This window comes from Colobus angolensis, unplaced genomic scaffold, assembly GCF_000951035.1.
Source record: "Colobus angolensis palliatus isolate OR3802 unplaced genomic scaffold, Cang.pa_1.0 Scaffold164, whole genome shotgun sequence".
NCBI lineage: Eukaryota > Metazoa > Chordata > Mammalia > Primates > Cercopithecidae > Colobus > Colobus angolensis.
The window spans coordinates 255960-282612 of record NW_012114755.1 but is presented as its reverse complement, the minus strand read 5'-3'; the positions used below and the strand labels follow the sequence as shown (position 1 = coordinate 282612).

Here is a 26653-nt window from a genome sequence, read left to right as displayed (position 1 = left end):
CACGTCGCCCAGCTAGTATTTTTTTGTATTTTTTTAGTAGAGACGGGGTTTCACCATGTTAGCCAGGATGGTCTCGATCTCCTGACCTCGTGATCTGCCCATCTCGGCCTCCCAAAGTGCTGGGATTACAGGCTTGAGCCACCACGCCCGGCTAGATACTGCATTTTAAGAGAGGTGTTGAGCATCTGATATTCCCCTGAGGAGCGGAACCATTATCGTGAGGGTTCTAGAACCCCTATCCTGTGACCTGTTGTGTTTAATCTGCAGGAGAGAAGATCGAGGATGTGGTAAAAGTCTTCAAGAAGGGCTAGCAAGTGGAAGTGGGGTACATTTATTATGTGGCTGGCAAAGGCAGGTGTCAGATCAATGAGTGAAAGCTATAGGCAGACAAATTTCAACCCAGTCCATAATTTTCTGAGAAAGACTGTATTAGTCTGTTCTCACGTTGCTAATAAAGACATATCTGAGACTGGGTTTAATTGGCACAGTTCCACGTGGCTGGGGAGGCCTCACAATCATGGCGGAAGGCGAATGAGGAACAAAATCACATCTCACATGGCTGCAGGCAAGAGAGCATGTGCAGGGGAACTCCTCTTTATAAAGCCATCAGATCTTGTGAGACTTACTCACTATCACAAGAGCAGCATGGGAAAAACCCATTGCCATGATTCAATTACTTTCCACTGGGTCCCTCCCATGACATGTGGGAGTTATGGCAGCTACAATGCAAGATGAGATTTAGGTGGGGACACAGCCAAACCGTATCAGACACTTTATAGCATCCCTCGTTTCAGGATCTAGAGTTTCCTCTTTAACATTAAATGAAGTATTCTACTTCCTAGAATAAGAGTTGGGAGCTTTTAAAATGAATAATATTAATAGTATTGTTAGTATTATTATTAGTTTTATAGCTAACACATAGCACCCTTACTATTTCCAGGTACTTTTCTAAGTGCTTTACATATTTTTAATTTTCACAGCAATCCTGTGAGGAAGATACCATTATTATCATGAATACTAAGGCACAGAGAGTCTTGCCAAAGGTCACACAGAGAGTAAGTGGTGAAGTCAGGATTTGAATCCAGGTAGTCTGGTCCTAGATGCCATGCTTCTAAACACTATGCTATACTGCTTCTCATTTCAGAGGTCTTCCGGGGACAATCCTCTTCCTTGTCCATACTTAGTGTGCTGATTGAGTAGGCTACTGCTGCAGAAAGATTTTAGTTGTAATTGTATTTGTAGCAATGAAATTTCATCTGTAATAACTTTGCACCTGTTTGAAAGATGCCAAGCCTCCTCGGTAGTCTTTTCTCCAGAAAATGTTCTCAAATCTTTTATCCTGGGCCTAATTTCCAGTGATTGGATCATTTTGCTCCTCTCCTAAGCCTCTTGCCTGATTCTCAGTGACTTTCTTGAATTGTGAGCTTGAAGCCAGACCCTTTCTGGCTAAAAGAGCCACAAGCAGGGCCCCTCCTAAAGGGGTAGTCTTTGACACAGAACTTCCAGGACTGTGGTTTTGTTGTTTGGTGCTCATGTACAGGAGTGTTTTCTCCTCAGTGCTGGGCTGCCCTGGGAGCCACTGACAAACACCTCTGCAGCTCTCAGGGAAGAGGAGAGAAGCGTTCCTGAGCATTGATGCTAGCAGCTGACTGACAGCAGGCTGTCTACACCGATCCCCAGGCTCTGCCAAGCATTTGATGTTGAGGTGGGGCCTAAGGTTGGGAGAAGAGAGTATGCACCTAGGAAGTTCAGGGGCCCGCTTGTGTGCTGAGACGCCAGCTGCAAGATATGCAGCTGGAGGTTCCAAACCTGGAGGGTGCCCTTGCTTGACCTACCTTTCCTAGCATCCCAGGGGGTTAGCTTGTTGTTTCCATTGAGGTTTGAGCAGCCTTCAGTTTTCTCACTGGAATTTTGGAAAAGAAACGCAAGTTGGAATTTCCTGGAATGTTGTGAGTGGTGTTTGGAGGATAGCACTTAAAAAAGATACTGTCTTTCCAAAGGTAAGAATTATCTTCCAGATCTTTGACCTCTTTGCTAAAGGTGGTTCATTTTGCAGGTTGCAGGATGAGACTCTTCTATGGCATGTGCTGATTATGAGTTTGGGGGTGGGGTATCACTTGCTGCTAGGAGATGGCTGTCTCCTGTTCCTCTTGCAGCTACAAGTTGGTAAAGCAGGCAATGAGATTTAGAGCACTGGAGAGGGGAGTTGCTCCTGAACTCCCACAGGAGTCTGTCCTGTTGCTCATCTGCTGAGCCCTGGGCTGTGAGGCTGATGCTTTGCTGTCTGCAGCTGATATAGCCAGCACCTTGTCTCTAGATGCTGGCAGTCTTGGGCTAGCTTTGCCTGTTGTATTTGGTTGCCATGGTAGCAGAAAAACGAGGAAAAATGGAAACACCTGGCAAGCAGATGCAGAAACTTGACTGTTCAGTTTTCTTCCCTGGACTAGGAGACAGTGTCTGTGACAGTCACAGGTAGGGGAAGAGATGATGATGGGGCCTTTAGTTCATTCAAACACCTGGGTGTTGGCTGGGCCTTTGGTATTGCCGTTTTGAAGGGCATTGGCATTGGGGATGCAGTCATTGCCACACAGCAACCATGTCTTTGTCTGTGCTGGGCAAAAATGCTGCAGTGGTGGCTTTGCTGTGTGAGGAAGGGAAGCTGCTTCCTGTAAGTAGTAATTTTGTTTCTTCCTGTGACTTCCTTTCTTGTCCTCTTCTTTTACCTCCCCCTAGTCTTGGATGTGCTCAGATCTCCAATGAAAAATATCATTGTCTAATGAGAGAAGTAGCTGCTTGTTAAGCTAGGAGGAGCAGATAGGCTAGAAGAGGGCTCACCAGAGGCACTGGTTAGAAGAGACTGGCCCAGGGTCATACAACAGAACAAGGAGTTGTACCAGGTTCGGAGCAATACTCCGATTTGGGGAACAGGTATGGGGAGGTGGGGATGGCGGCACACAGTGCTTATGGGGTTATTTTCATGCCAGGTGAGGGGCTGCTGTTTGGGCTGGTTTCTAGCTCCTGGGGTAGAGTGGGGTGAGGAACTGCAGCCTGTGTTCAAGAAAGGACTTGAGGGGGAAGGAGAAGGAACACAGTAAGCAATAGTTGAGTAATGAAGCCACAGTTGCTGAATGAAAACCCATGTCAGACAGCCTCCCCCAGGGTGTTGGGAGTTTACAGTGAGCGTTGGCGGTCTGTCTGTGTGTGTCTCTTTCTCTGAGAAGAGGGGGTGTGGAAGGAGGTGTCTGCCTGTTTGGGATAAGAGCTTTCTTTTGTTTCCTAGTTTTCATTGTGCACTGCTTTCCCCAAACCCTTAGCTGATGGGTGTAAGCTACTAAAAAAATGTGCTGGTGTTTGTGAGTGTGCCCTCTTCTCATTTATTTTTCCTCTATATCAGTAGTTTTAGCTGAGCTTTCTGTGTGTAGGTTCCTTGAGGACAGAGCATGACTTTGGGGGCCAGTTTTCCCAGGAATTAATGGGATAAAGGTGTCATTTAATAAGGTGTTCTCAGTAAAAGATTTGTGTTTCCTTATAACTTTCTAACCTCCCATCATAGTGTTGATGACTTATTTATTTAATGAATGAGACCGAGTCTCACTCTGTGCCAAGGCTGGAGTGAAGTGGTGTGATCTTGGCTCACTACAACCTCTGCCTCCCAGGTTCAAGCAGTTCTTGTGCCTCAGCCTCCCAAGTAGCTGGGACTACAGGCGTGCACCACTACTCTCGGCTAATTTTTTTATTTTTCATAGAGACGGGGCCTCATTATGTTGCCCAGGTCTTGAGCTCCTTAGCTCAAGCGATCCGCCTGCCTTGGCCTGAGATTATGGGTGTGAGCCACTGCGCCTAGCTGATTTTTTTTTTTTTTTAAATTTTAATAGAGACCAGTCTCAAGACCAGACTGGTCTTGAACTCCTGGCCTCATTATGTTGCCCAGGTCTTGAGCTCCTTAGCTCAAGCGATCCGCCTGCCTTGGCCTGAGATTATGGGTGTGAGCCACTGCGCCTAGCTGATTTTTTTTTTTTTTTTAATTTTAATAGAGACCAGTCTCAAGACCAGACTGGTCTTGAACTCCTGGCGTTGGGTGATCCTCCCGCCTCAGCCTCCCGAAGTGCTAGGTTTATAGGCATGGAGCCACTGCTCTTAGCCCTTGATGATTCTTGACATTACTGTTCTCCTGGGGAAAGAATGGAAACCTAATCCTCCAGCCACAGAATTACTGTGCTTTAAACAATTTTTTTTTATTTATAAAATGCTATTGGGATGTTTATAGGAAATGACTGTTGTTTAGAAGTTAATGGTTTGGCACCTTGAGCTTTCTGGAGACATATGCCTTGGAAATAAAGTGTAGCTGGGATTTAAATTCTGGGGTCTTTGCTGGTAACAGCTCCAAATAATGCTTTGTATATCACGGGTGCTTTATGGTTTTCAGTGTCATTTCAATCCACACAACTACTTTGTGAGATGAGAGGTGGTTTCCACTTATTTTGCAAAACTGGAAACCAAGGTCCAGAGAACTGATGTGACTTGTGGAGGAGTCAGTAAGCTGCAGGACTGGGCTGAGATCCAGTTATTCTGGGCTCTTGCTGTTTCTACCACAAGATTTCCTTGACCCTGGGGGGTTGGTCTTAGGGCTGAAAGGAGCAAAAGCCTGCTTCTCTCAGACCTTGGGACTTGCCATAGGGTCTTTCTGTGGCAAAGCCCAGGTTTTGGAGTCCAATTTCTATCTCGAATAAGTTATTTGTCTCTATGAGCCTTAGTTTCCTCCTCTATAAATAGAGATACTAAAACTGACTTGGCAGGGTTAAGTGAGATAATGCAGGCCAAGTGCCTGGCATGCATGCAGTAGGTGCTCAACAAGTACAGCCTAATCCCTCTGCTTGCTTGAGTCTGTGTACCTGTCCTGAAGAGGTGGGGATCATTGTCTTGGTTACCACTTATTGCAGCATCATAGACATCTTGCTCTGATTCCTTCATTCTGCTTCAGCTCACACTGTTCATTGAGAGGCTCCCATTAACCAAATCCTATTGACAAAACCCACCTAATTTCAGACCCAACAGAAAAAAAAAAGCTTCTGTATCTGTAACCTCTCTTACTACATCTGTCAGTGTCAAATGCGTTTAGTCCCGAATATGCAGGAAGCAGAAGCACTCCTTTTATTGATAGGGACAGAGAAAGTGTCTTCCTGCTCAGGCTCACTGCACACATCCTTGACAAAGTTCAGAGGAAAATCAAGTCACTTTCCAACTGGGTTTCTCCAGACTCATTTTGTCTAGTCCTAAGTTCTTTTGTTCATTTCAGATGGGAGGAGGTTGGATTCAAACTCTAGCTCACTGTTTTCATCTTCAGCCCACATCCCTCCAGCAAAATAATCAGCATTCATGTAGCCCAAACTAGGGAGAGGGAAGTCTTTGTTCAAATCATCCCATTGTACTTTGGGATTTCCGATAACACAGAAACCTGGCAAACAGGCTTTTAAGTTAATAGGTTTTATTTGAGGACAGCAGCAGTCTGCATGTGCAGGTTTTTAGGTCTCTCCCAGGGGTCTCCGTGACTCTGTGCCTGAGGGCACGCTGCTGGGAACTGAATGCCTTTCAAGGTTGCTCAGCTCAGGGGCACAGGCTCTTCTCTGGGAAGAGGAGATGGTTTTTAGATGAGACTCTGTTCTTAGGTGAGGCTCATCAGCAGAGTACACTCATTCTGAGGAGTTGAGGACAAATCATTGTCTGCCCACCAGGCTCTTAATGGGAAACATGCCTGTGGGATGTAACTGGCTGAAGCAAATGTATCAGAATGCCCACATCCAAGTGAGGGATGTTCCTTTCAGTGTTGTCTCTTCGGGAGGCTATACACATGCACTGTTGATGTCCCATTGCTCATTACCCATTGCGGTAAACCACCACTAGAAGTTTCCATCAGAGCCAGGTTTTCAGCCAAGTGAGAAAATTGTTTTTGAGACTTTTTTCATATCCCTGCTTTTGGATACCAAACGGTATCCCCAAGCATGACCACCATATTTTTAACTAGTTATAATTCCAGATAACTTTTAGTTATTTCCAAAAGTCATAGTCATCCTTAGAAAACCTGAGAGATCATGTTCTACACTGAGAGCTTCAAAGAAACATCCTCTGAAGGCTGACCTTGTTACTTGGACAAGTGGGTAGCTGTGTGTGCCTTTTCCTTTCAAAGAGCCAGGTCAGGGATGCCAAGTATGAATTGAGTCTATGCCTTGAGTTGGGAGCTGTCCCTGCTCATGGGGGGCCTTGGTAAAGACATCCTCCCTGTTTGTAGACAACACAGCCCCTTCCCTGGGGCATATGTAGTTTGAACTTTAGTCATGTCTCCTAATAAGCTTTCTATGGGTGTGGCTGAGCGGTATAGACCATGAGGGGTCGAGCTGTCTTCGTGTGTGTTTTCCTATTTCCCCACTCCTTACCCATCACTGTCCCTCACTGATGTCCAGTGTTGGGGCCATAACCAGTCATTCTCTAGCCAAAATCTGTTTATACCTGGCTCCCTAGGCGGGAGTTGTATTCTGTTTCCTCACTTACCCAAGGCTGCAGGGAAGTCATCTTTCTTTCCATATTACTGGCTGGGAGTAGCTCCCCAGCCAGCTAGCATCCCAGAAGCTAGGGTGGGGAGGAGACGTGGGGTTAGAATATGCAGGTTTGGGGCGTGTCAAGTTAAATATCAAGATTATACAGTTCTTTATACTGCACTGGTGAGATGGTTTTAAAAAATTTTTTTAGGCTGGCTGTGGTGGCTCACACCTCTAATCCCAGCACTTTGGGAGGCTGAGGCAGGTGGATCACTTGAGGTCAGGAGTTAGAGACCAGCCTGACCAATGTGGTGAAACCCCCTCTCTACTAAAAGTACAAAATTAGCCAGGTGTGGTGGCGCGTGCCTGTAATCCCAGCTACTCGGTAGGCTGAGGCAGGAGAATCACTTGAACCTGGTAGGCAGGGGTTGCAGTGAGCCAAGATTGCACTGTTGCACTCCAGCCTGCTCAACAAGAGCGAAACTCCATCTTAAAAAAAAAAAATTGTTAAAGATTGTAAGGTGTAAAAATGGCAAAAGTAGCTATTTGTCCTGGATTTCCTGACCAGTCACAAATCCAGATGGTCTTTTCTTTGTCCTTCAGAGGTGGAATGGCACATCTAGTTGATGGAATATGATGCAGTTATTTGAAATGACATTAAACTGGCTTAAACTAATGGAGAAAGTATTTAAATTACAATAAGTTTTAAAAATGAAGATGTAAAGTCACATATATAATTTTGATTATGTGTAAACAAAAAACCACCCTTTTTCTCCCCACCCCCTTCCCCTGCAGAAAACCCAGGCATATAAAAAGGATGGATGTAACTATACCAAGTGTTACAAATGGTTTTCCTTTCAGTAGCTGGACTATGGGTGATGTTTTTCTCTCAGTTTTTTCTTATAGTTCTCAAATATTCTGTAATAAGCCTATAATGTCTTAAGTGGGAACAAATTACATTTGATAAAATCCCAAACACGCCAGGTGCTGTGGCTCACACCTGTAATCCCGGCACTTTGGGAGGCCAAGACAGGTGAATCACCTGAGGTTAGGAGTTTGAGACCAGCCTGGCCAACATGGTGAAACCCCGTCTCTACTAAAAATACAAAAATTAGCTGGGCTTGGTGGCAAGTGCCTGTAATACTAGCTACTTGGGAGGCTGAGGGAGGAGAATCACTTGAACCCAGTGAGCCGAGATCATGCCACTGCGCTCCAGCCTGGGCAACAGAGCAAACTCCATCTCAAAAAAAAAAAATTTTTTTTTTCAAAGAAATCTTTTTTATCGTTGGATCTTGTATCCTGAATTTTAGCTTAGAGATACAGCTGCCATAACTGAAGCAACCTGAGAGCTCTTTTTCCTTGTCTGACCCTCCAGAAATCTGAAGAGTCAGGCAAGACCAGGTTCCGGGATGTTTTGGACATAGTTCCGTCTGGAGAAAGGGGGTGGACAAGGCGGCCTTTTGGGCCCCCTTCCTGCCCCTGATCAGCAGTTATCTTGCTGCATACAGCCTCTGCCAACAGCAAATGTGGTGACATTCTCCCTCTGAGTGGGGAGCAGCAACAAAAGTCTGGCTGGGTTGGAGGCCAGGGGCGTGGAATCTGGAGTGAGTGTCTGAACTTATAAGGAGCCAGTGCTCTTTCTGCCTGGCAGGACTTGCGTCTCCAGCTGCCAAGCATCCCACAGGGCCCAGCCCTTTGGGAAGCTGGTGCCTGCTACAGTGGTCCTGCTGCTGGCATTGCTTGGGAAGTGCGGTAGTCACAGCTACTTCTGCAGAGAACTTCCCTTGTGGTGTAGGATATTGGGCTCTGTCTCAGGGCACAGAAAGGATCACTTATCTTTTGAGCAGCAGGGTCTTCGAAGAAAACAGTGTATTTCCGTGGTGAAAACTAGGATGTTCCCTCATTACATTGCTCTAAAAGTGTTCGTGTGAAGGACTTTCTGAATGCTGCTTTGTCAGTTGCGTCCTGCCTGGATCCTCTAGCTCCATCTCCTCAGAGTCCTTGCCCAGGCCTCCAAAGCAGATTTTTTCCACTCTTCAGGCAAAGAGCCTCAGTTTTCTGTGGTCTGCCTGGTCTCCAATGACCTGGATTCTGTTGCCTATCGGAGCAGTGGACAGAACGTGGAGACTTCCACTTTGAGGAAGGCTTGCTGATCCTGGACTTAGCAGGGTCTTCGCATCAGGCATCCAGCTGTCTAGGAATAGGTACTGGATTTGTGAAGAGGGATTTGTCACCACTGCCTTGAAAGAATGGCAAATGCTGGGGATCTGCGGAGGCAGGTGAGGAGGACTCTTCAGTGGCTCTTGAGTGTCACACTAAGATGCTCCCAGAAAGTTGGCCATCCCAGGGCAGCTTCTTGGTGAGAAGTTCCATGTGTCTGGGATGCTAATGGGGAAGCCCCAGAGATTCTTACTGGGGGCCCAAGGCTTATTTCATTTCTTCCTGCTCTCCAGGCATAGCACAATGGGTTAATATCTCTGATAGCTCTATTTTGGGGCAAATGGAGTGTTCCCAGAATAGGACTCTTTGTTGAGTAGTCTATTTTGGGAGACAAGCCCCACTGGCATTTATGTAAGGGATTCTCTGTGTATATCTGGGGGTGTGGTTGTGTGCGCCAAGTGATTTCGTGTTACTAATTATAAACAGCTTCTTTTGGGAGCCAGGGAAATGGAGGTGTGTGTGAGGGCATGGATTGCTCTTGCGTGCTGAGAAGAGTGGCACATCTGTGCATGCCCATCAGATGGGGCAGTTGTCACAGACACCTGATTAAGAGAGTGAGTGTGGGGACTTCCAGACAACAGCGGGGATGACAGTCTGTCCTCCTTTGTTGGGGTGTCAGGCTGTGGAGATGTGCCTGTCTGTCATCCTCTTGATTCCCTGAAATATACGGGCAGGCTAGACATCGCAGCCCTCTGGCTGCAGTCTGGAGTCAGGCAGCCTCCAAGCAATCAGGGTTGGGTTGTTCTAAGGCCCAGCAACAATTCCTACCTGAAGCTGATCTTGCTGCATTTCCTACTCTGCAGCTCAGCTCTTACTCACTGGAATCCCCTGTCTCTCCACAGGCTGAATCCACATATGTCGAAGCAAGAGAGAAACCAAAGACCGTCCAGCATGGTCAGTGAAACATCCACGGCTGGGACCGCCTCCACCCTGGAGGCCAAGCCTGGACCCAAGGTGAGCTCCTGTGGCCACTTGTTCCTTCCTTCCCCTCTTTTATATTTTGCCAAGCCCCTTTGTAACCAGAAGTCCATTTGATCTTCACTATAGTTTTGTGAGAGAGACCCATAGAAGTGTTCTCCCCAAATGACAGATTAGAAAATGGAGGCCAAGAGGGGTATGTCCCTTGGGCAACAAAACAGGTGATTGCTGACAGATCCAGCACCGGTGTCTAGGTCCTTGAGCATGTTCTTCCCTTTCCTCGTGTGGTTGGGAGGGCCACATTTCTGTTTACATGTAGCTGTGTGTTAGAGCCTGGAGAGATTTGGTGACGTGAGGCCCTGAGAAAGGGTGGCCTTGGGAAGGACCCAGAAGTTTTTGTGCTCCAGGTGTAGAAACACTAAGGATCAGGGAAAAGAACCAGCATTGAGGAGAGGAGGAGAGTGCCGAGGGATGAACCCAGATAGGAAGGGTAAATATCTGGAAATTGGCAAAAAGCTGTGACCAAAAATTAGCTTTGCTTCAGAAAACCACGGAACATATTATAGCCAACAGCTGCTGCTGAAAGTTGATTGAAAAATTCCTTTTAATTTTTTTTTCTGTGACCCAGCTGGGAGGCTTGCCAGGTCTTGGGCTTGCCTTTTAGTTAGAATGCTGTGGCCATGTGCATGCCCATTCCCTGTCTCCTGGCTGTTCATTTGATCAAAGGGTGCTGCCGTTTAGAGTGAGGCAGAGAGAGCCGACGGTCCTCCTAACATACAAGTGCTTTTTTATGTCACCTTAAATTCCCTGCTGCTAAAATTCAGTCTGCTTTTTCGTAGATCATAAAGTCCAGCAATAAAGTCCACAGCTTTGGGAAGAGAGACCAGGCCATTCGGAGGAACCCCAATGTTCCCGTGGTGGTGAGGGGCTGGCTGCACAAGCAGGTGAGGATGCCGAGGAATGAGAATTGTGGAGGAAATGGCTCTGACTGAGTTCTCTCCTTTCCCAGGCCCCAGGAAGCTAGGGACGGGCACATAAGCTTTCTGTTACTGAGTTTGTCTGAGGCAGCTGGATTCTACCTGCTGCACTGCATTGTTTGCTGTTTGTTCTTATGAGTGAACTGTCTGCTCAATGGTTACAGCTTCTCTCCAAAACCCACTTGACCACTTTGGCCCCTGGTGCTATTGGCTGCCCTGGGACCCAGGCCGCAGTGTGGGTGGTCAGCCTGAATCCAGCCTTCCTGCCAGTCCTCTACTTGCCCTGGCCTTCCTGATGTCAAAGATTCTTTGTTATTATTTGGCTGAAAATTTTCATCTTTTCCTCTCCCCCTTGTCTAGCATACATATCCACCTAGCATCTCAAACTCCAATTCAGCCAAACTCAGCTCATTATCTCCTCGCCACCCTGGCCTACCATTTCCCCAGGACTGCTTTCTCCAGATCCTAGTAATGTTACCACCATTCTCCCAGGAACTCAGGTTGGAAACCTCAGCACTATTACCAGATCCTCCTTCCCCCACATGCATTCAGTAAGGAAGTCCTGTCGGCTCTGTGGGCTGAGGTCATTCTTCATTGGAATCCCTACTGCCAGTTGACCTGCCTGGGGTCCTCTGTTCATGGCTGGGTTGCAAGTTCCCAGAGCTAGAGACCCTGTCTCTTTTGCTCTTCTTCTCTCCTTGCTGGTCATTCATTCATCTATTCTGCAAAGTGCCTGCCATGTCCTAACCTGCTAAGAGCAAGTATCAAGAGAAACGTGGTTCCTGCCCTTGAGGAACTCATCAGCTACCAGGAGAAGCAGATAGCATATCTCTCACTTGTCACATTGTCACCCAGCCCTGTCTCTCACCTAGCATAACATCCAAAAATGTCAGAGCTGCAATGTAAGTTTTGGTGAAGCTTTGTGGGAAGACAGAGGACGGCATTACATTGCATAGCACACAGGAGAAATCCCAAAAGTCCCCTTAAAATCTTCCTCTGCAACTCTGGCCCTATGGTAGCTGCAACAGCTCCCTGCCTCTTCTGTTGGACACTCCTGGTACCACCCTCTCTTGCTCCCACTTGCCCCTCACAGTCCTGTCCTGCCTCTTTGCTTACATTTGCCCATGTCTTTTTCTCACTTGAGTCATTTAACCCTCTGACTTCTTCTGTTTGCATCCCTGTCCCCATTAAACAAAGGATGCTCCTTTGACATATGGAGAGAGACGGAAGTATTTGTAAATAATTCCCAACACCTAGCCCAGGCCCTAGGGCTGTGCTGTAACCAAAGGGATCTGTGTGCTGTGGACACACAACAGAGAGTATCTATACTGGGGGTTGTCCAGAAAGGCTTCCTGGAGGAAGTGATATTTGAACCAGGCATGGAAGCATAGATAAGAGGTCTCCAGACAAAGCAAATATCATGTGCCAAGACCTTAGAAATCATCTCTTGATTTGCAGAAGGTAAAACTGATAAACAGTTGAAATCATCAAGTTAAATTTGCTTTTAGCATTTTAGTAAGTAGAGGAGGGACAATCCTCATGTTGTATTTCAGTTTAGAAATTGTTAGGTTTTTTTCAAGCTTGTCAAAAACTTCTGCAGAAGGAAGACAATTTAACAGCCATCTCTATTTTTTTAATTAAAAAAAAAATTTTGTACAGATGGGTTATCACTATGTTGCCCAGGCTGGTCTCGAATTCCTAGCCTCAGGCGATCTTCCTGCCTCAGCCTCTCAAAACACTGGGATTACAGATGTGAACAGCCATCTCTAAAACTAAAAGATGCTCTGAGGTTTTCCTAGGTTTGAGAGAACACTCACCCTAAAACATTCTGTTTTTCTGCCTTTGCCATGTTTTTAAAAAATATTCACAATAATTTAAAACATTATTGATAAATACAAACATTGACATTTCAGATGAGTAGAGACAGATTTTTCTTATGAGACAATTTGATAGCAAAGAGAATCCAAATCCTTTTATATTGAATGGAAGGAAAACACAACAGCAGAATACATCCTATATGGCACAGAACTGAGCATAGTCTAATGAGAACTTTGCCTCACTTAATTCATTAGGTAACTTAAACTCTTTTTAATAGTTCAATGTAAATTCAGTTTTCCAGTCAGCATAAATGAAGGTATTTTATAGCGTAGCCACCTAAATAATAAACAAACAAAAACCTTTTTGTTAAGAACCGATTCCTTTCTTAATTTACTTTCTAGAAGAAAGTGGCTTATAATATTATACATTAATTTGTTTCTAGGAGACAAAAATAAAAACCCTGCTTCCTTAGGATAAACCATCATTTAATCTAAGTTCTAATGTCCTATTCAAAGAATGGTTATTCAATAAAATGGTTTTTATTTATTAAAAGAAAGAGTGAATATGGGCAAATATTTGGTTCTGGAATCAGGTTGTGCATTCTTGGAAAGGGACAACAGTATGCCCAGATATGACCCTGACTAGTTTTCTTTGCTTTGCAGGACAGTTCTGGGATGAGGCTGTGGAAAAGGAGGTGGTTTGTGCTTGCTGATTACTGCTTATTTTACTATAAAGGTGAGCTAACAAGTAGCTTATTACCCTGCCAAAGTGTTCAGTTTTACATATGTGGATGGTTGATGACTTCAGTTTTACCAGTCCTGACGCAGGAAGTTCAATCTGTTGGGTTAAAGTAAATAGAATCCAGTTTGCCTGCTACTAAGGGTCTCAAGATTCAGAGTCATTTCCGTTTCTGTCCCATTTGGGACATAGGTCTGTCTTTGAGGTACTCTGGAGAAATGAGAAGTGTGGATCATTGATTGTATTTTGTAACCTGTCATCTGGATTTATTGGACGTTGGATGGGCAACTGGTGAATTGAATTGGCCATCTGAGCTTCTATGGAGCCCCAGAACATAAAGTTAGGGACTATGTGTTGTTAAGAGGGAAGTCTCAAAATGTGGAGAAAGAGCTTACTTTTAAGATAAGGCTAGACTGCTATTGGTGCTTTCAAAGCAGTTCAGGGGGACTGAGAAGTGAATTCCATCATGGGAGAATCTGAGGAGGCTTCTTAGAAGAGAGAGAGGAGATACGCTTTTAAGAATGGGTAGAGCTGGCCGGGTACTATGGCTCATGCCTGTAATCCCAGCACTTTGGGAGGCCAAGCAGATGGATCACCTGAGGTCAGGCCTTCGAGACCAGCCTGGCCAACATGGTGAAACCCTGTCTCCACTAAAAATACAAAAATTAGACAGGCGTGGTAGGGGGCTCCTGTAATCCCAGCTACTTGGGAGGCTGAGGCAAGAGAATCGCTTGAACCCAGGAGGCAGAGGTTGCAGTGAACTGAGATCGTGCCCTTGCACTCCAGCTTGGGCAACAAGAGTGAGACTCCATCTCAAAAAAAAAAAAAAAAAAGAATGGGGAGAGCTTTGCCTGTGTGTGGGTCAGGGGAGGATGGACATTACAAGGGGAGGAAACAACTTGGCTGAAGTTCTGGAAACAGTGGGACGGATGAGCCCAGGGAAGCTGCCCAGAAGGTTGTTCTGATGCGTTTTTCCATTCAAAGACAGCCGAGAAGAAGCAGTCCTTGGGAGCATTCCCTTGCCCAGCTACGTGATCTCGCCTGTGGCCCCTGAGGATCGCATAAGCCGCAAATACTCCTTTAAGGTACTGCTCCTACACCCTAATGCAGCCATTCTGTCTAAAGAAACTGTGTTTTCAAAATGCTTTCATAAAAGCAGTTGCTTTTGTCAGGAGGGGGAAGAAGCTAAGAAGCTAGAGAGTGTCAGATTCAGGTTAACAAAGTTGTAAGTTATTTAAACAAGAATAATGTCACATGACCAGTACTGTCATTTGACTCTAAGCTTTGGAGTCGCCAAGCCATGTTCAAGTATTCAGACCACTCCTTCCTGTCACTGCCCGTCTTGTGGTTACCTATCGAAGCCCTTCTTGAGCTATCTTATCACTGTACTCAGCCAGCCTGCCATCCAGCCATTTCGTGCAACTGGTGACCCCTCATGATGTGTTTATATCCATTATATTATGAAAACTCACATTGAAGGTTAGAGGCCTGCGTGTTGAAGAGGCTGTCAGCTTTGTCCACTTTGTTTATCTGGTTGAAAAGCAATTAGAATGAAATTTGGTTTATCTTCTGTATCATAGAAGATTTCCAGGCAGATCCCTTTACCAGTAAAACCCCTTTCCTACTTGTTCTGTGTCTGTACCATTTGGGCTGAGTGAGGCCATGATAATTAACGGCAGTTTCGCCCTGTAGCACCTGTCAGGTGTGGAGGCTCTTGGAAGGTGTGTTTAGGCTCAAACGTAGGGAGTCCTGAGGTCTTCTCTGTTGGTGGCCTCCATGGATTTCCTTCACTGCAGGTGTTAAGATCTGGGGTCCCCCAGGGAAGGTAAGGGTGGGGTGGATAGAAGATCCACTTTACTGGCAGTTGGTGTCCTAGGCAGACTGGACATCCTAGAGAGCACTGAAGCAAGCAGCCCTTGGTGCCAGTCGCCACAGGGCACAGCCCTCTCTTGGCTGCTTAAGATATGAGGCAGTGTCATACACTTCAAGCTGGAGTAGGGGCTCCTGCTCCCACTATACTTGTTGCTTGGCCATTTCCATGTTGGGGGCACAAGATGAATACTAGACAGCGGGTAGTAAAACAGATTGAATAGAAGTCATGCTTTCCAGCTGTAGATAAAGGATCATGGGAAAGTTCAAGGTAAGATGCCTGCCATTCTCTGGAAGGGTTACAGGAAAGTGTTGGTCTGCGGCTGGTCCTTCATCTGTGAGGGGCTTGCACAGTCAGAGTCTCCATCAACACCTTGATCTGGAGCCATGGTGGTGCTGGTGATTGGAAAGTCAGTCTCATCTTCCTTCTACCTTTCCTTCCTAAGGAGGCACAGAACTGAGCTGATGCTGTGGCTTTACTCATCAACAGGTTTGAGTTGTTCTTCTCTTTCCCTTGAGTGACGCTACTGAATGTCACTCCAGAATTGCTAGGATTGGTGATCCTGGGATACTGCTCTGTGTCACGTTCATGTGTGGAATACTGTTGCCTTATATCTTTAAAACATGATTTGGGAAGTACTTTTATACATGTGACCTCATTTAATGCTCATGGTGAGGGAAGGATACGAGAGCTTAAGAAACTTGCCCAAAGTCACAAAGCTGGAAGATGACAGAGGCAGACTTGGCCCTGAATTCTATTCTCTTTCAGTTTTCTTATAGGGCTCCCACTTTGTATTATTTTCTCTTCTTCCTAGCTTTTCTTCCATGTCTTATCTTGGTCACTTGCTGCACAGACATTGCAGGAGGTAGAAGGTGGTTTGAATTGACATTTATTGTATCATTTTAGAAACTTATTCCTGGCTCTGAAAACATTTTGTTCAGTGGCTTTCAGATTCATCCTTTGCAGCCTGAAAAATCTTCCTTAGAAAACTCTCTTTTCTAGAGTTGAGCACTGCCCAGTTGGGCAAACAATTGGGATAGTGATGTTGCATATGATGTTTTGGGAACAACATTTGGCATATCCTTAAAGTAACATATCATAGCTATATATATATATTTTATCTTAACACTTCATTGGAGGTGTGAAAGTAGATTCTAGGTAAACATCTTTAATCTGTCTTAGATTTCTTTTCTCAACATTTATCTTAGAAAGACTTTACTGAGAGTGTTCCCTAAATCTTTTGTCTGGGAGACAGAAGGCATCATGCGTTTGGGAGAGGTCTTTGAGGTCCTCAGGATCTGAGAGCAGAGAAAAGCTACTACAGACAGATCTGGTGGTGTTTAGATGGTTCTCCAGAAAGGGCAATGATTTCGTGAGTCTGAAAGAGTTATCTTTTCATTTGGGTTGCAGCATCCTTCTTTTAGGGGCCAGAGGGTAGGCCCTGGGGGCATGCCGCTCAGGGTCCATATTCTTGGGCATACCAAGGAATACACAATGTTTTGTGCCGGGTCTTGATACCTGCCTTTGATGTTGGTCCTTCCCTGTACATAGAGCTGCCGCTCAGGGTCCATATTCTTGGGCAAACCAAGGAATACACAGTGTTTTGTGCCTGGTCTTGATACCTGCCTTTGATGTTGGTCCTTCTCTGTATATAGAGCTGAAGTTGTCAGACTGGTGCTAGGGTACCTTGTTGGTGATAGTTCAGAGTATCCACTGTACCTGGCCTACTTTTTAACCTTTAACTGAAAGGTAACATTTCTTTCAATTAAGAAAGCAGGTCACAATGTGGATCAGCAGTACCTGTGACTTGGTCACCAATAGAAACTATAGATATCTTCATAACACATTACAGCTGTTGCAGGTATCTTGAAATATCATTTATGCTCATCACCATTTTAAAATCACAATAATTATTACATCTGCCACCAGATCTATTATGCAATATGTTAGTAAACAAACACCTGCATCACTAGACCACACATTTAAAAAATATTTTAAGAACTATATTTCAATATAATAGATTTCCCTTATTTTGCATGCTTAACAGTCTGGAAAAGGTTCATAGTATTTATCAAACTGTGGAAAGTGTCCATGCCATAAAAAATGTTAAGGTCCCTGCTCTAGATTCTGAGGACATGCCAAGAGGCGTGGTTTTTCACTTATGTAGTTCTATTTTATAAACTTCTGTTGCACGCTCTGATTGTCTCTTGGGTAGTATAATAAATACTAGGGATACAGCAATGAATAAGACAAAATCCTTGCTTTTTTAGGGCTTATATTCTCAAGTTTGCATCAGCATGTGTATTATTATAGGATGAGAAGACACCAAGAAAGAGCTGCCTTTTTTCTCTCTCCTTTCAATTTTGTTCTTTGTATATCTATCAAATTCATCTCCTCCTCTCCACTTTTGCTGCCACTATTCTGTCTGGGCCACCACCATCCCTCCCCTGGGGAGCACACTATGGAGCAGGACCTGGTGTATAGTAAGTGCTCTGTAAGCATTAGCTGTCGCTGATTCAGCCTTGGAACTCCTCTGCAGCCTACAGTTCATCCTCTATGCTCTTCCTAAGTTGCACCCTTGTTTCAGTTGTATTCCCACAGTAAGCCCTTCAGTGGTTCCCCATTGCTTTCAGGATAAAGCCAATCTTTTTTTTTTTTTTTGAGACAGTTTTGCTCTTGTCACCCAGGCTGGAGTACAATGGCATAATCTTGGCTCACTGCAACCTCCACCTCCCAGGTTCAGGCAATTCTCCTGCCGTAGCCTTCCGGGTAGCTGGGATTACAGGCACCTGCCACTGTGCCCAGCTAATTTTTTTTTTTTTTTTTTTTTTTTTTTAGTAGAGATGGGGTTTCACCATGTTGGCCAGACTGGTCTTGAACTCCTGACCTCAGGTGATCCACCCGCCTTGGCCTCCCAAAGTGCTGAGATTACAGGCATGAGCCACTGTGCCCAGATGATTAAGCCAATTGTGATTCATGAGGCCCCAGCTTATATCTCCAGCCACATTTTTAGCCACTCCTATCTTATGTCTTTCCTCTAGCCATATACAATTGCCTAAGGCCCCAGGACCTTTCTTGCCTATAGGCCTTTACTTAAACTTCAGCCACAGCCTGGAATGCCCTTTCCCACCTCTTACTTGTCCTTCAGTTCTCTGCTCAAGGTCACCTTGTCTGGGAAGCCTTCTCTGAGCCCTCTGGACAGGTTAAATATCCTTCTTCTCTACTTCCACAGCTGTCTCACTGCACTGTAAATGGTTGACTCACCCACTCAGACCTTTCACTGGGAAAACTGGTTCATCAGCTAGTTCTGCTAGTCCCATTCTGTAGACAGAGACCACAGGGAGCGTTCATGTGTAATTGGAATTGTGGCCAATGACAGTGCTCATACTTCCCAAGATATGGTGGGGTCAGGCTTACTTGTGTTTTGTATTTAGTTCCCTATAAATTTGTGATGGGGAGGGAGGAAAAAGAGTCTTAAAGTTTCCAGAATGCTGTTTCAGCCAACCTCCCTAGGTTGCTCAAGTGACTGCTCCTTCAGTAACATCAGCTGACATCTTTTGAGCCCTACAAATGCCAGGCTGTGCTCTAAGCAGTGTATGTCTCATTTCATCTTCACATGGCCTTATAAGGTAAATGCTACTTTTACCCATAGTCCCATTTTAAATATGAGGAAATAAAAGCATGAGAAAGTTGAGTAATTTACCCAGGGTTACCCAGTGGGCAAGAGGCAGAGCCCACCTTGGACCTCAGGCTGATTCCAAGAGCCCAAGTTCTTACCCTGTTCACTGTACTGCTTGTAGTCAGCCTAAAGGTTGGACATGAGAAGTTTCTCTTCTCGTCTCGTCTCGTCTCGTCTCGTCTCGTCTCGTCTCCTCTCCTCCCCTCTCCTCCCCTCCCCTCCCCTCCCCTCCCCTCGACGGAGTCTTGCTCCATCACCCAGGCTGGAGTGTAGTAGCGTGATTTCCACTCACTGCAACCTCTGCCTCCCAGGTTCAAGAGATTCTCCTGCCTCAGCCTCTTGAGTAGCTGGGGCTACAAGTGCCCACTACCATGCCAGGCTAATTTTTGTATTTTTGGTAGAGACTGGGTTTCACCATGTTGGCCAGGCTGGTCCTGAGCTCAGGTGATCCACCTGCCTCGGCCTCCAAAAGTGCTAGGATTACAGGCATGAGCCACTGCACCCGGCCCCTTTTCTTAATCTCAATAAGTGGTCACCACTGCCTCTGCAAGTTGTAAACTCGAGACTCTTATCCTTTATACCTGGTGTTCCCTCTCCTCCCATATCCAGTCCATTACCAAGGCCTGCAGATATTACCTGTAAGTTCTCTCCAGACCCTGTCTGCTCCTCCCCTTTTCTGCCTCCACCACCATCTCTCACCTGTGCTCCTGTAGTAGCCTCCTGACCCATCCCCCCTCACCTGTTTCTGCTGATTCACACCTCTTCTCTGTACTGCAGCCAGAGTGGTCTTTCCAAACAAAATTGGATCACATCATTCCCCAGTTTAAACCCTTTAATAAGGCTGGGTGCAGTGGCTCAGCACTTTGGGAAGTCAAGGTGCGTGGATCACTTGAGCCCAGGAGTTTGAGACCAGCCTGGGCAACATGGCAAAACCCTATCTCTACAAAAAATACAAAAATTAGTCGGGCATGGTGGTGTGCTCCTGTAGTCCAGGATACTCAGGAGCCTGGGGTGGGAGGATTGCTTGAACCAGGGAGGTGAAGGTTGCAGTGAGCCAAGATAGTGCCACTGCACTCCAGCCTGGGCAACAGGGCAAGACCTTGTTTCAAAACGAAGCAAAACAAAACAAAACACCCTTTAATAGTTTCTCATTGCTCTTTCATGAAGACAAAACCCTACATGATCTATAAGGCCCTGGTGGTCTGGCCCTGCCAACTTTGGCAGCCTCCCTTCGTGCGGTTTTCCCCTCCATTCCTCTGCGCCAGTCATGCTGGCCTCATCGTTGAAGATGAACACACTGTGTGCACGTGTCCTTCATGGGGTGCTACCTAGCTCCTCCCTGCTATTACTTAAATGGCTACCTGCTATGTAGAAGGCAGCTGCAATGTCAGTTCCTCAGGGATCAAGCTGGGCTCCCCTGTTATCTTCCTGACAGCATCCTGACCTTGATGACACTTACTACAGCTGTAGTTACTTGTCCATAGTATTTCTCTTCTATGTGGCTATAAACTTTCATGACCTTGTTTAATGCTGTCCCTCCAACTTTGGTAGGGTGCCTTTCACATAGTAAATACTCAATAAATGATTCATTATTGTTGAACAAGTTCCAGAATGAGCCAGCCAGTTGATGGGCCCTGGGTGCTCCTGTATTTTCCACTGAGGTTTCTCTATTCTAAAGGCTGATGCTGGGGGCTTGAACCATGAGGATTCTGGCTCCTTCACCAGTGCTGTGTCTAGAACTGAGATCCAAGAGCCAGGAGAGCAACCATATCCTATGGGTGTCATGTCTTTGAAGTAAATTCTTCACTCACATCCTGATTTCGTTTAGGCATAGCTTGTTTTCTATTCAGTTATGCAAAGTTGCATCATAGGATTATGCTAACTGGAAAGCAAAGAGCAGAGAAAACGGTACCATCTCTGAGTTGACACTGGGGCAGGAGTGAGAAGATTCACATCATCTGGGTCCTAGGCTCAGGACACTTTGGACTGGGGTCACTTGGCCAGATGAAAAGGAAACTCCCTGTACTTCTTGCCTTCACAGTTAATCCATCGAATATGCCCTCACACAGGCAGAATGCAGTTGGAATCTATTCTTCAGAGTCAACAGCAGCTGGGCACAGCACCTGCTCGTTTAATTAGTGACCAGGGTTATATTTCCAATCATGTGTAACTCCTTCATAATGGTGGATGTAACTCTCAAGGCTTATTTGCAAATAGACATGCAAACCCATGTCTGCATGTTTGAGGCATGTCCCATGTTGATTTCCTGGACAAGGCTGGCTCCATGAATTTTTGTACGGCAGGGATCTACTGTCTTTATTGTACCTTAGAGGGTTCCCCGTGCTTGTGTGTAGTGGGATAGGCACCTGTCCCAGAATCCTGTATAGCTGGGCACAAAAGGCTGGGAGAGTGTGTCAGAGATCTTGTGGGATCATTATCCAAGGGATATTTTCCAAGAATTTCTGCTGATTTTCAGTAAGACATGCACAGGTTCCTTCTTATTCTGTTCTTTTTTTTTTTTTTTTCCTTTGAGACAGAGTCTCACTCTGTCACCCAGGCTGGAGTGCAATGGCTCAATCTCAACTCACTGCAACCTCCACCTCCTGGGTCCAAGCAATTTTCATGCCTCAGCCCCCCGAGTAGGTGAAATTACAGGCATGCGCCACCATGCCCAGCTATTTTTTTTCATTTTTAGTAGAGACGAGGTTTCAACATGTTGCCCAGGCTGGTCTTGAACTCCTGACTTCAGGTAATCTACCTGCCTTGGCTTCCCAAAGTGCTAGGATTACAGGTGTGAGCCACTGCGCCCTGCCATATTCTGTTCTTATTGGCACATTTCCACCTTGCTTAAAATAGAAGGAATCCTTCCTGTGATAGTGAATGATACCTTATACATGCAAAGGAAGGATATCAGGTTTGCTTCAGCCACTATAGGGATCCTTGGCTGCAGGCCAAGTTTACCTAGACTCCCTTGGCACTGAGCTGGATGGACTCAGATATGTAAATGTCAGAAGCAGGCCCATATTTACTATGCATTTTAGATCTGGATTTTAAGAGGGCAGGGAGGAGAAGTAAATGCTGAAGGTTCATTTGAGAGGTTTTCATCTATGACCATTAATGATTCCAGAAGCATGTCATTGTCCAGTTTTTCATTGGTTCTCATTTTGTTTTCTCTGCCTGGTCCTTGCATGGGGTCTGCCTTTCATGTTGGATTCAGAGTATCGAACCAGTTATCTGTGTAATCACCGTCACTTCTGGATAGTACCTGGGAGCAATATACAGAGAAGCCTGGACTTGGAGTCAGACCTGGGTTCTAACGCTTCGTTCTTTCAACAAATGTTTATTGAGCATCTACTATGTGTCAGGCACTGTTCCAGGGGATATAGTAGTGAACAAAATAGCAAAGTTCCTACTCTCATGTAGCTTATATTTATAGAGGAAGGAGACAGATGATAAGCAGGTAATAAGTGTGTAAAATAAATAGCATCAGGTAATGGTAAGTGCTGTAAAGAATCTGTTACCAGGTGTGGAAATCTGGGAAAGTTGCTTAACATCTCAGAGGTTCGTTTGCTCCATCTGTAAAACAGAGATTCTGTCTCTACCTCTCAAGGCTGTTAGAGTTACAATGATATTAAATTGTGGAAGTACCTAAGACACACACAGTAGGTACTCAGGAAATTTTCCTCTTTTCACATCATCTTCTTATGTAGATTTGGTGAGATTGTTCCTTGCAAACTTAAAAGATGGCTCTCTGGTTTATCAGAGCACAAGGGGAAAAACTGGTGTTGTCTCTGATTTGCGAATCTTCCCAGTCATTTTTCAGTGGTCATTCTGAGTACCTTTTTTTGAAAATTTTTTTTTTTTTTGGAAGGATACATGCGAAAGCACCTTGAGGCAGAAGGACAGAGTAGGTTTGCAAGAATATTTAGTTAACTGTTGGTCATCTCTGTCCACCTCTGTAGTGCCTCTCTTTTGAGAGCTTGTTTGGAGGTTCCAGCAGGGGACTGCAGCTACTTGAATACCCTTGACCGAAGACCAGTCCTCCTCTATCGTGGATGGTCTTCCTCTTCGACTGAGTGTGCAGCTTCAGGAGGGACGAATATGGAGCAGTGAGGGAGGAAGGGGATGCCCGCTTAGCCAGCCGGATTAGCCAAATCAATCCTGGTGATCAATGGGGTGACAGATGTCGCAGCCAGATTGCCCTCACATCCTGTAGTGCCTCTTTTCAAGAGACAGAACAGCAGCTTCTTTCAGGAGCACACATCACACTTCATGCCTAAGCAGTGAAGCACAGTGAACATCCACATCAAGCCACCTGCTGTTGCAGCCAGTTTTGAGTCAATTCTTGTCTGATTATAGGCAAAGCAGGAATCACAGACTTCAGCAAAAACAAAACAGGGATTCCCAAGAGTCTACCTCTATGAAATGAGGGTTTTCTGAAAAGCCTGTTTCTCACAATAAGCCTTGACTTTGTGCACACTCCCAACCCCTAAAGCAGGAGTAAGATAAATAGGAAACAGTTACAGCTGCAGGGCTTTTACCGTGGGGAGCAGACAGCTGTCACTGGGCCTGGCTACACTAAGAAAGAGAAATGTAGCCTATGACGTTTTCTAGGAGTGGAAACAAGTTGGGTGGTGCTAGGACTTTTAGTCTGGAAGGGCCATAGTGCCTCCTTGCTTCTGCTCCTATAAAGGAAATGTGTGATAACCTCCCTCTGACCTGCATTTCTGTCTTCGTGCTACAGGCTGTGCACACGGGGATGCGAGCGCTCATCTATAACAGCTCCACAGCGGGCTCTCAGGCCGAGCAGTCAGGCATGAGGACCTACTACTTCAGTGCTGACACCCAGGAGGACATGAACGCTTGGGTCAGGGCCATGAACCAGGCTGCACAGGTGCTGTCTCGATCATCACTGAAGAGGTTAGTCCTGATGGAGGGTCCCTGCCACAGCACTTCCTACACTAGGATTAGGACCCAGATAGGTCCTCTTGGGTGCCTGAGATTCCGTTTGCTCACTTGTATTAAGCATTACCCTCTCTTTATAAACTTTCTTCGTTAAACAAAAACACTAAGGCCTGGAAGGGTGAAATGACTGCCTGGGATCCACAGCCATGGATACTGGCATGTGTGTGCTTCTCGGTTTTTCTTCTCTTATGTATGATGGGACAACTTTGGGGCACCAGGTGGGGAGAGGACAGTCAAGAAAGGTCTTGCAAACTGAAAATCTGCTACAGACTAACTGCCATGTTGCTGGGACCTGACCTGGGAGTGATTTTCCAGTTGCTCCCTCTCTGAAATAGTTCAACCAAGCATATAATCAGAGATCTTGAAATTCCTGAGTCTGTTGGCTATAGGTGATTCCCTGAGAGAAAACAAGAGGAATATGAATGAAGTCAAGGGCTCAGAGAGAGAGAGATCAGAGTGGCCCTGAAAAAGTCTGGGTATACCTTTATCTGGCCTTCATCTCACATTGGGCCCATTCCTTCGTATCCTGACACTTTGCTCTTTGACAGTGTTCTTTCAGTGAGGCCTCAGAACTGAAGTGTATTCGCTTGCAACCTAAGGGTGGAACTTTTTAGTGACTGAAAATGGATTGCACTGGTATGTTTAGCTTGCGAATCTTTCTACCTCACATATATGTGGTTTTCGGAATTCATGGTATTTCCTAGCTTTATGGTCTCTTTCATGCAGCATACAGACCTCATGAAATATAAATGAGGTATAAATAGTGACCTCCATCAGGAGGCCAGGGTATGGTCAGACTCTTCCCTCTGAAGCTCCCATAGCACTTCAGTCTGAGCATTTTTCACACTGTTTTTGTTTCCCCCTTCTGTCTAATTTTCAGTATCCTAGGCTTAAGGCAGAGATCATCTTTATATCTTTGTTTTGTTTTGTTTTGTTTTGAGACAGAGTCTCGCTTTTGTCGCCCAAGCTGGAGCGCAATGGCGCAATCTTGGCTCACTGCAACCTCTGCCTCCTGGGTTAAAGCGATTCTCCTGCCTTAGCCTCCGGAGTAGCTGGGATTACAAGTGCCCGCCACCATGCCCAGCCAAGTTTTTGTATTTAGTAGAGATGGGGTTTCACCGTGTTGGCCAGGCTGGTCTTGAACTCCTGACTTCAAGTGATCCACCCACCTCGGTCTTCCAAAGTGCTCGGATTACATACGTGAGTCACCACGCCCAGCCTGTCTTTATATCTCAATGCACAACATCTGACACATAGTAAGCTCTCAAATGTCTGTTGAGTGAGTGAGTGAGTGAGAGATTAGACAAATGAATGAATGAAGATGTTGAACAGGACAGGACCAAAGACTGCCCTAGGAGCTTCCACATGGGCCCTGAATCAGTAACAGTCAATTTTGACTCTACTTTCTAGCATTGTCATCCAGCCTGCATTTTTCGGTTGTTTCCATAATAATGATCTGAAAGGCTCTGCCTGAGCCTGCGGGGCTCAGCTCACAGTGTGGTTGGCATCTCTCTTCTCACCCCAGGAGAAGGAAACTGGCTAGATTTGACACATCTTACTCCTAGTGCACAGGCTAGTCCCCAACAATCACTGTTTCCTGGTCTTTATTCTTCATTGTTTTAATATACATATATGTTTACAGTATATGTATATAGTCATTCCTTGGTATCCATGGAGGACTGGTGCTAGGAAGCCCCACAGATACCAGAATACCCAGAGTCCCTTATACAAAATAGTGTATTTGCGTATAACCTCCGCACATGCTTTAAATCATTTCTAGATTGCAAGATTATGTATAATACCTAATACAATGTAAATGCTATGTAAATAGTTGTTATACTGTATTGTTTAGGAAATAATGACAAGAAAATAAGTCTGCATGTGTTCACTACAGACACAACCATGCTTTTTTTCCCTTGTAAATATTTTTAATTTGTGGTTGGTTGAATCCATGGATATGAAACCCTGGATACAGAAGTCCGACTATGTATATATATATATGCGTGTGTGTATATATATGTATACATATAGTTAAGTATATACAAATTTTTAAATGTATATTGTATATTTAACTATATAATGAATGAACACATTCTAAGTATAAAAATGCAAAAACTAAAGACAAAGATATCCCAAATCACCTTCCCAAGGTAATCTCTATAATCAGGTTAATTGGCTTTTAAACTATTTTCTATGCATTTATATACATACATGCATTTATATGTAAGTTTCTCTTGTGCCTTCTGAAAGCGTGAATAATGACGTCTTAAAGATCACTAAATATCAGTATATATGAATCACCTTTAATTTTTACTCATGGTATTTCAGTGTAGATGTACTGTAGTGTAGTTTTAAAACCTGTATTTAAAATTTCTGTATTAACCTTCTACAAGCCTCTGCATGTGTGAGTCTTTCAGATTGCTGGGCAAAAGTATAACACGTTTTTAATTTTAAACAATACCACTAAATTGCCCTTTAAAGAAAAATGTGTGGCCGGGTGCGGTGGCTCATGCCTGTAATCCCAGCACTTTGGGAGGCCGAGGCGGACGGATCACGAGGTCAGGAGATCAAGACCATCCTGGCTAACACACTGAAACCCCGTCTCTACTGAAAATACCAAAAATTAGCAGAGTGTGGTGGTGGGCACCTGTAGTCCCAGCTACTCGGAGGCTGAGGCAGGAGAATAGCATGAACCCGGGAGGCGGAGCTTGCAGTAAGCAGAGATTGCGGGCCACGGCACTCCAGCCTGGGCGACAGAGCAACACTCTGTCTCAAAACAAAACAAAACAAAACAAAACTGTGTATTCCACCAGTGAGTGTGTCATTTCACCATATCTTTGCCAATAGTTGATATTATGTCTTTTAATTTTACTGGCCTGATACATAAATAGTATCTGATTATCTTAATTTAATGTATATTTCTATGATGGTGAAG

At 45.2% G+C, this 26653-nt stretch overlaps 1 protein-coding gene across 1 annotated transcript in view; it reads left to right on the top strand.

Moving 5' to 3' along the window:
* The window catches only part of PLEKHA7 (pleckstrin homology domain containing, family A member 7), a 135267-nt gene that overhangs the window by 56938 nt on the left and 51676 nt on the right, over positions 1 to 26653 (top strand). The window contains exons 3-7 of the mRNA XM_011937430.1: positions 9596 to 9707; positions 10511 to 10615; positions 13129 to 13201; positions 14189 to 14289; positions 23498 to 23673. Coding sequence (XP_011792820.1) covers positions 9596 to 9707; positions 10511 to 10615; positions 13129 to 13201; positions 14189 to 14289; positions 23498 to 23673 — 567 coding nt within the window. The remainder of the gene's footprint in view (positions 1 to 9595; positions 9708 to 10510; positions 10616 to 13128; positions 13202 to 14188; positions 14290 to 23497; positions 23674 to 26653) is intronic.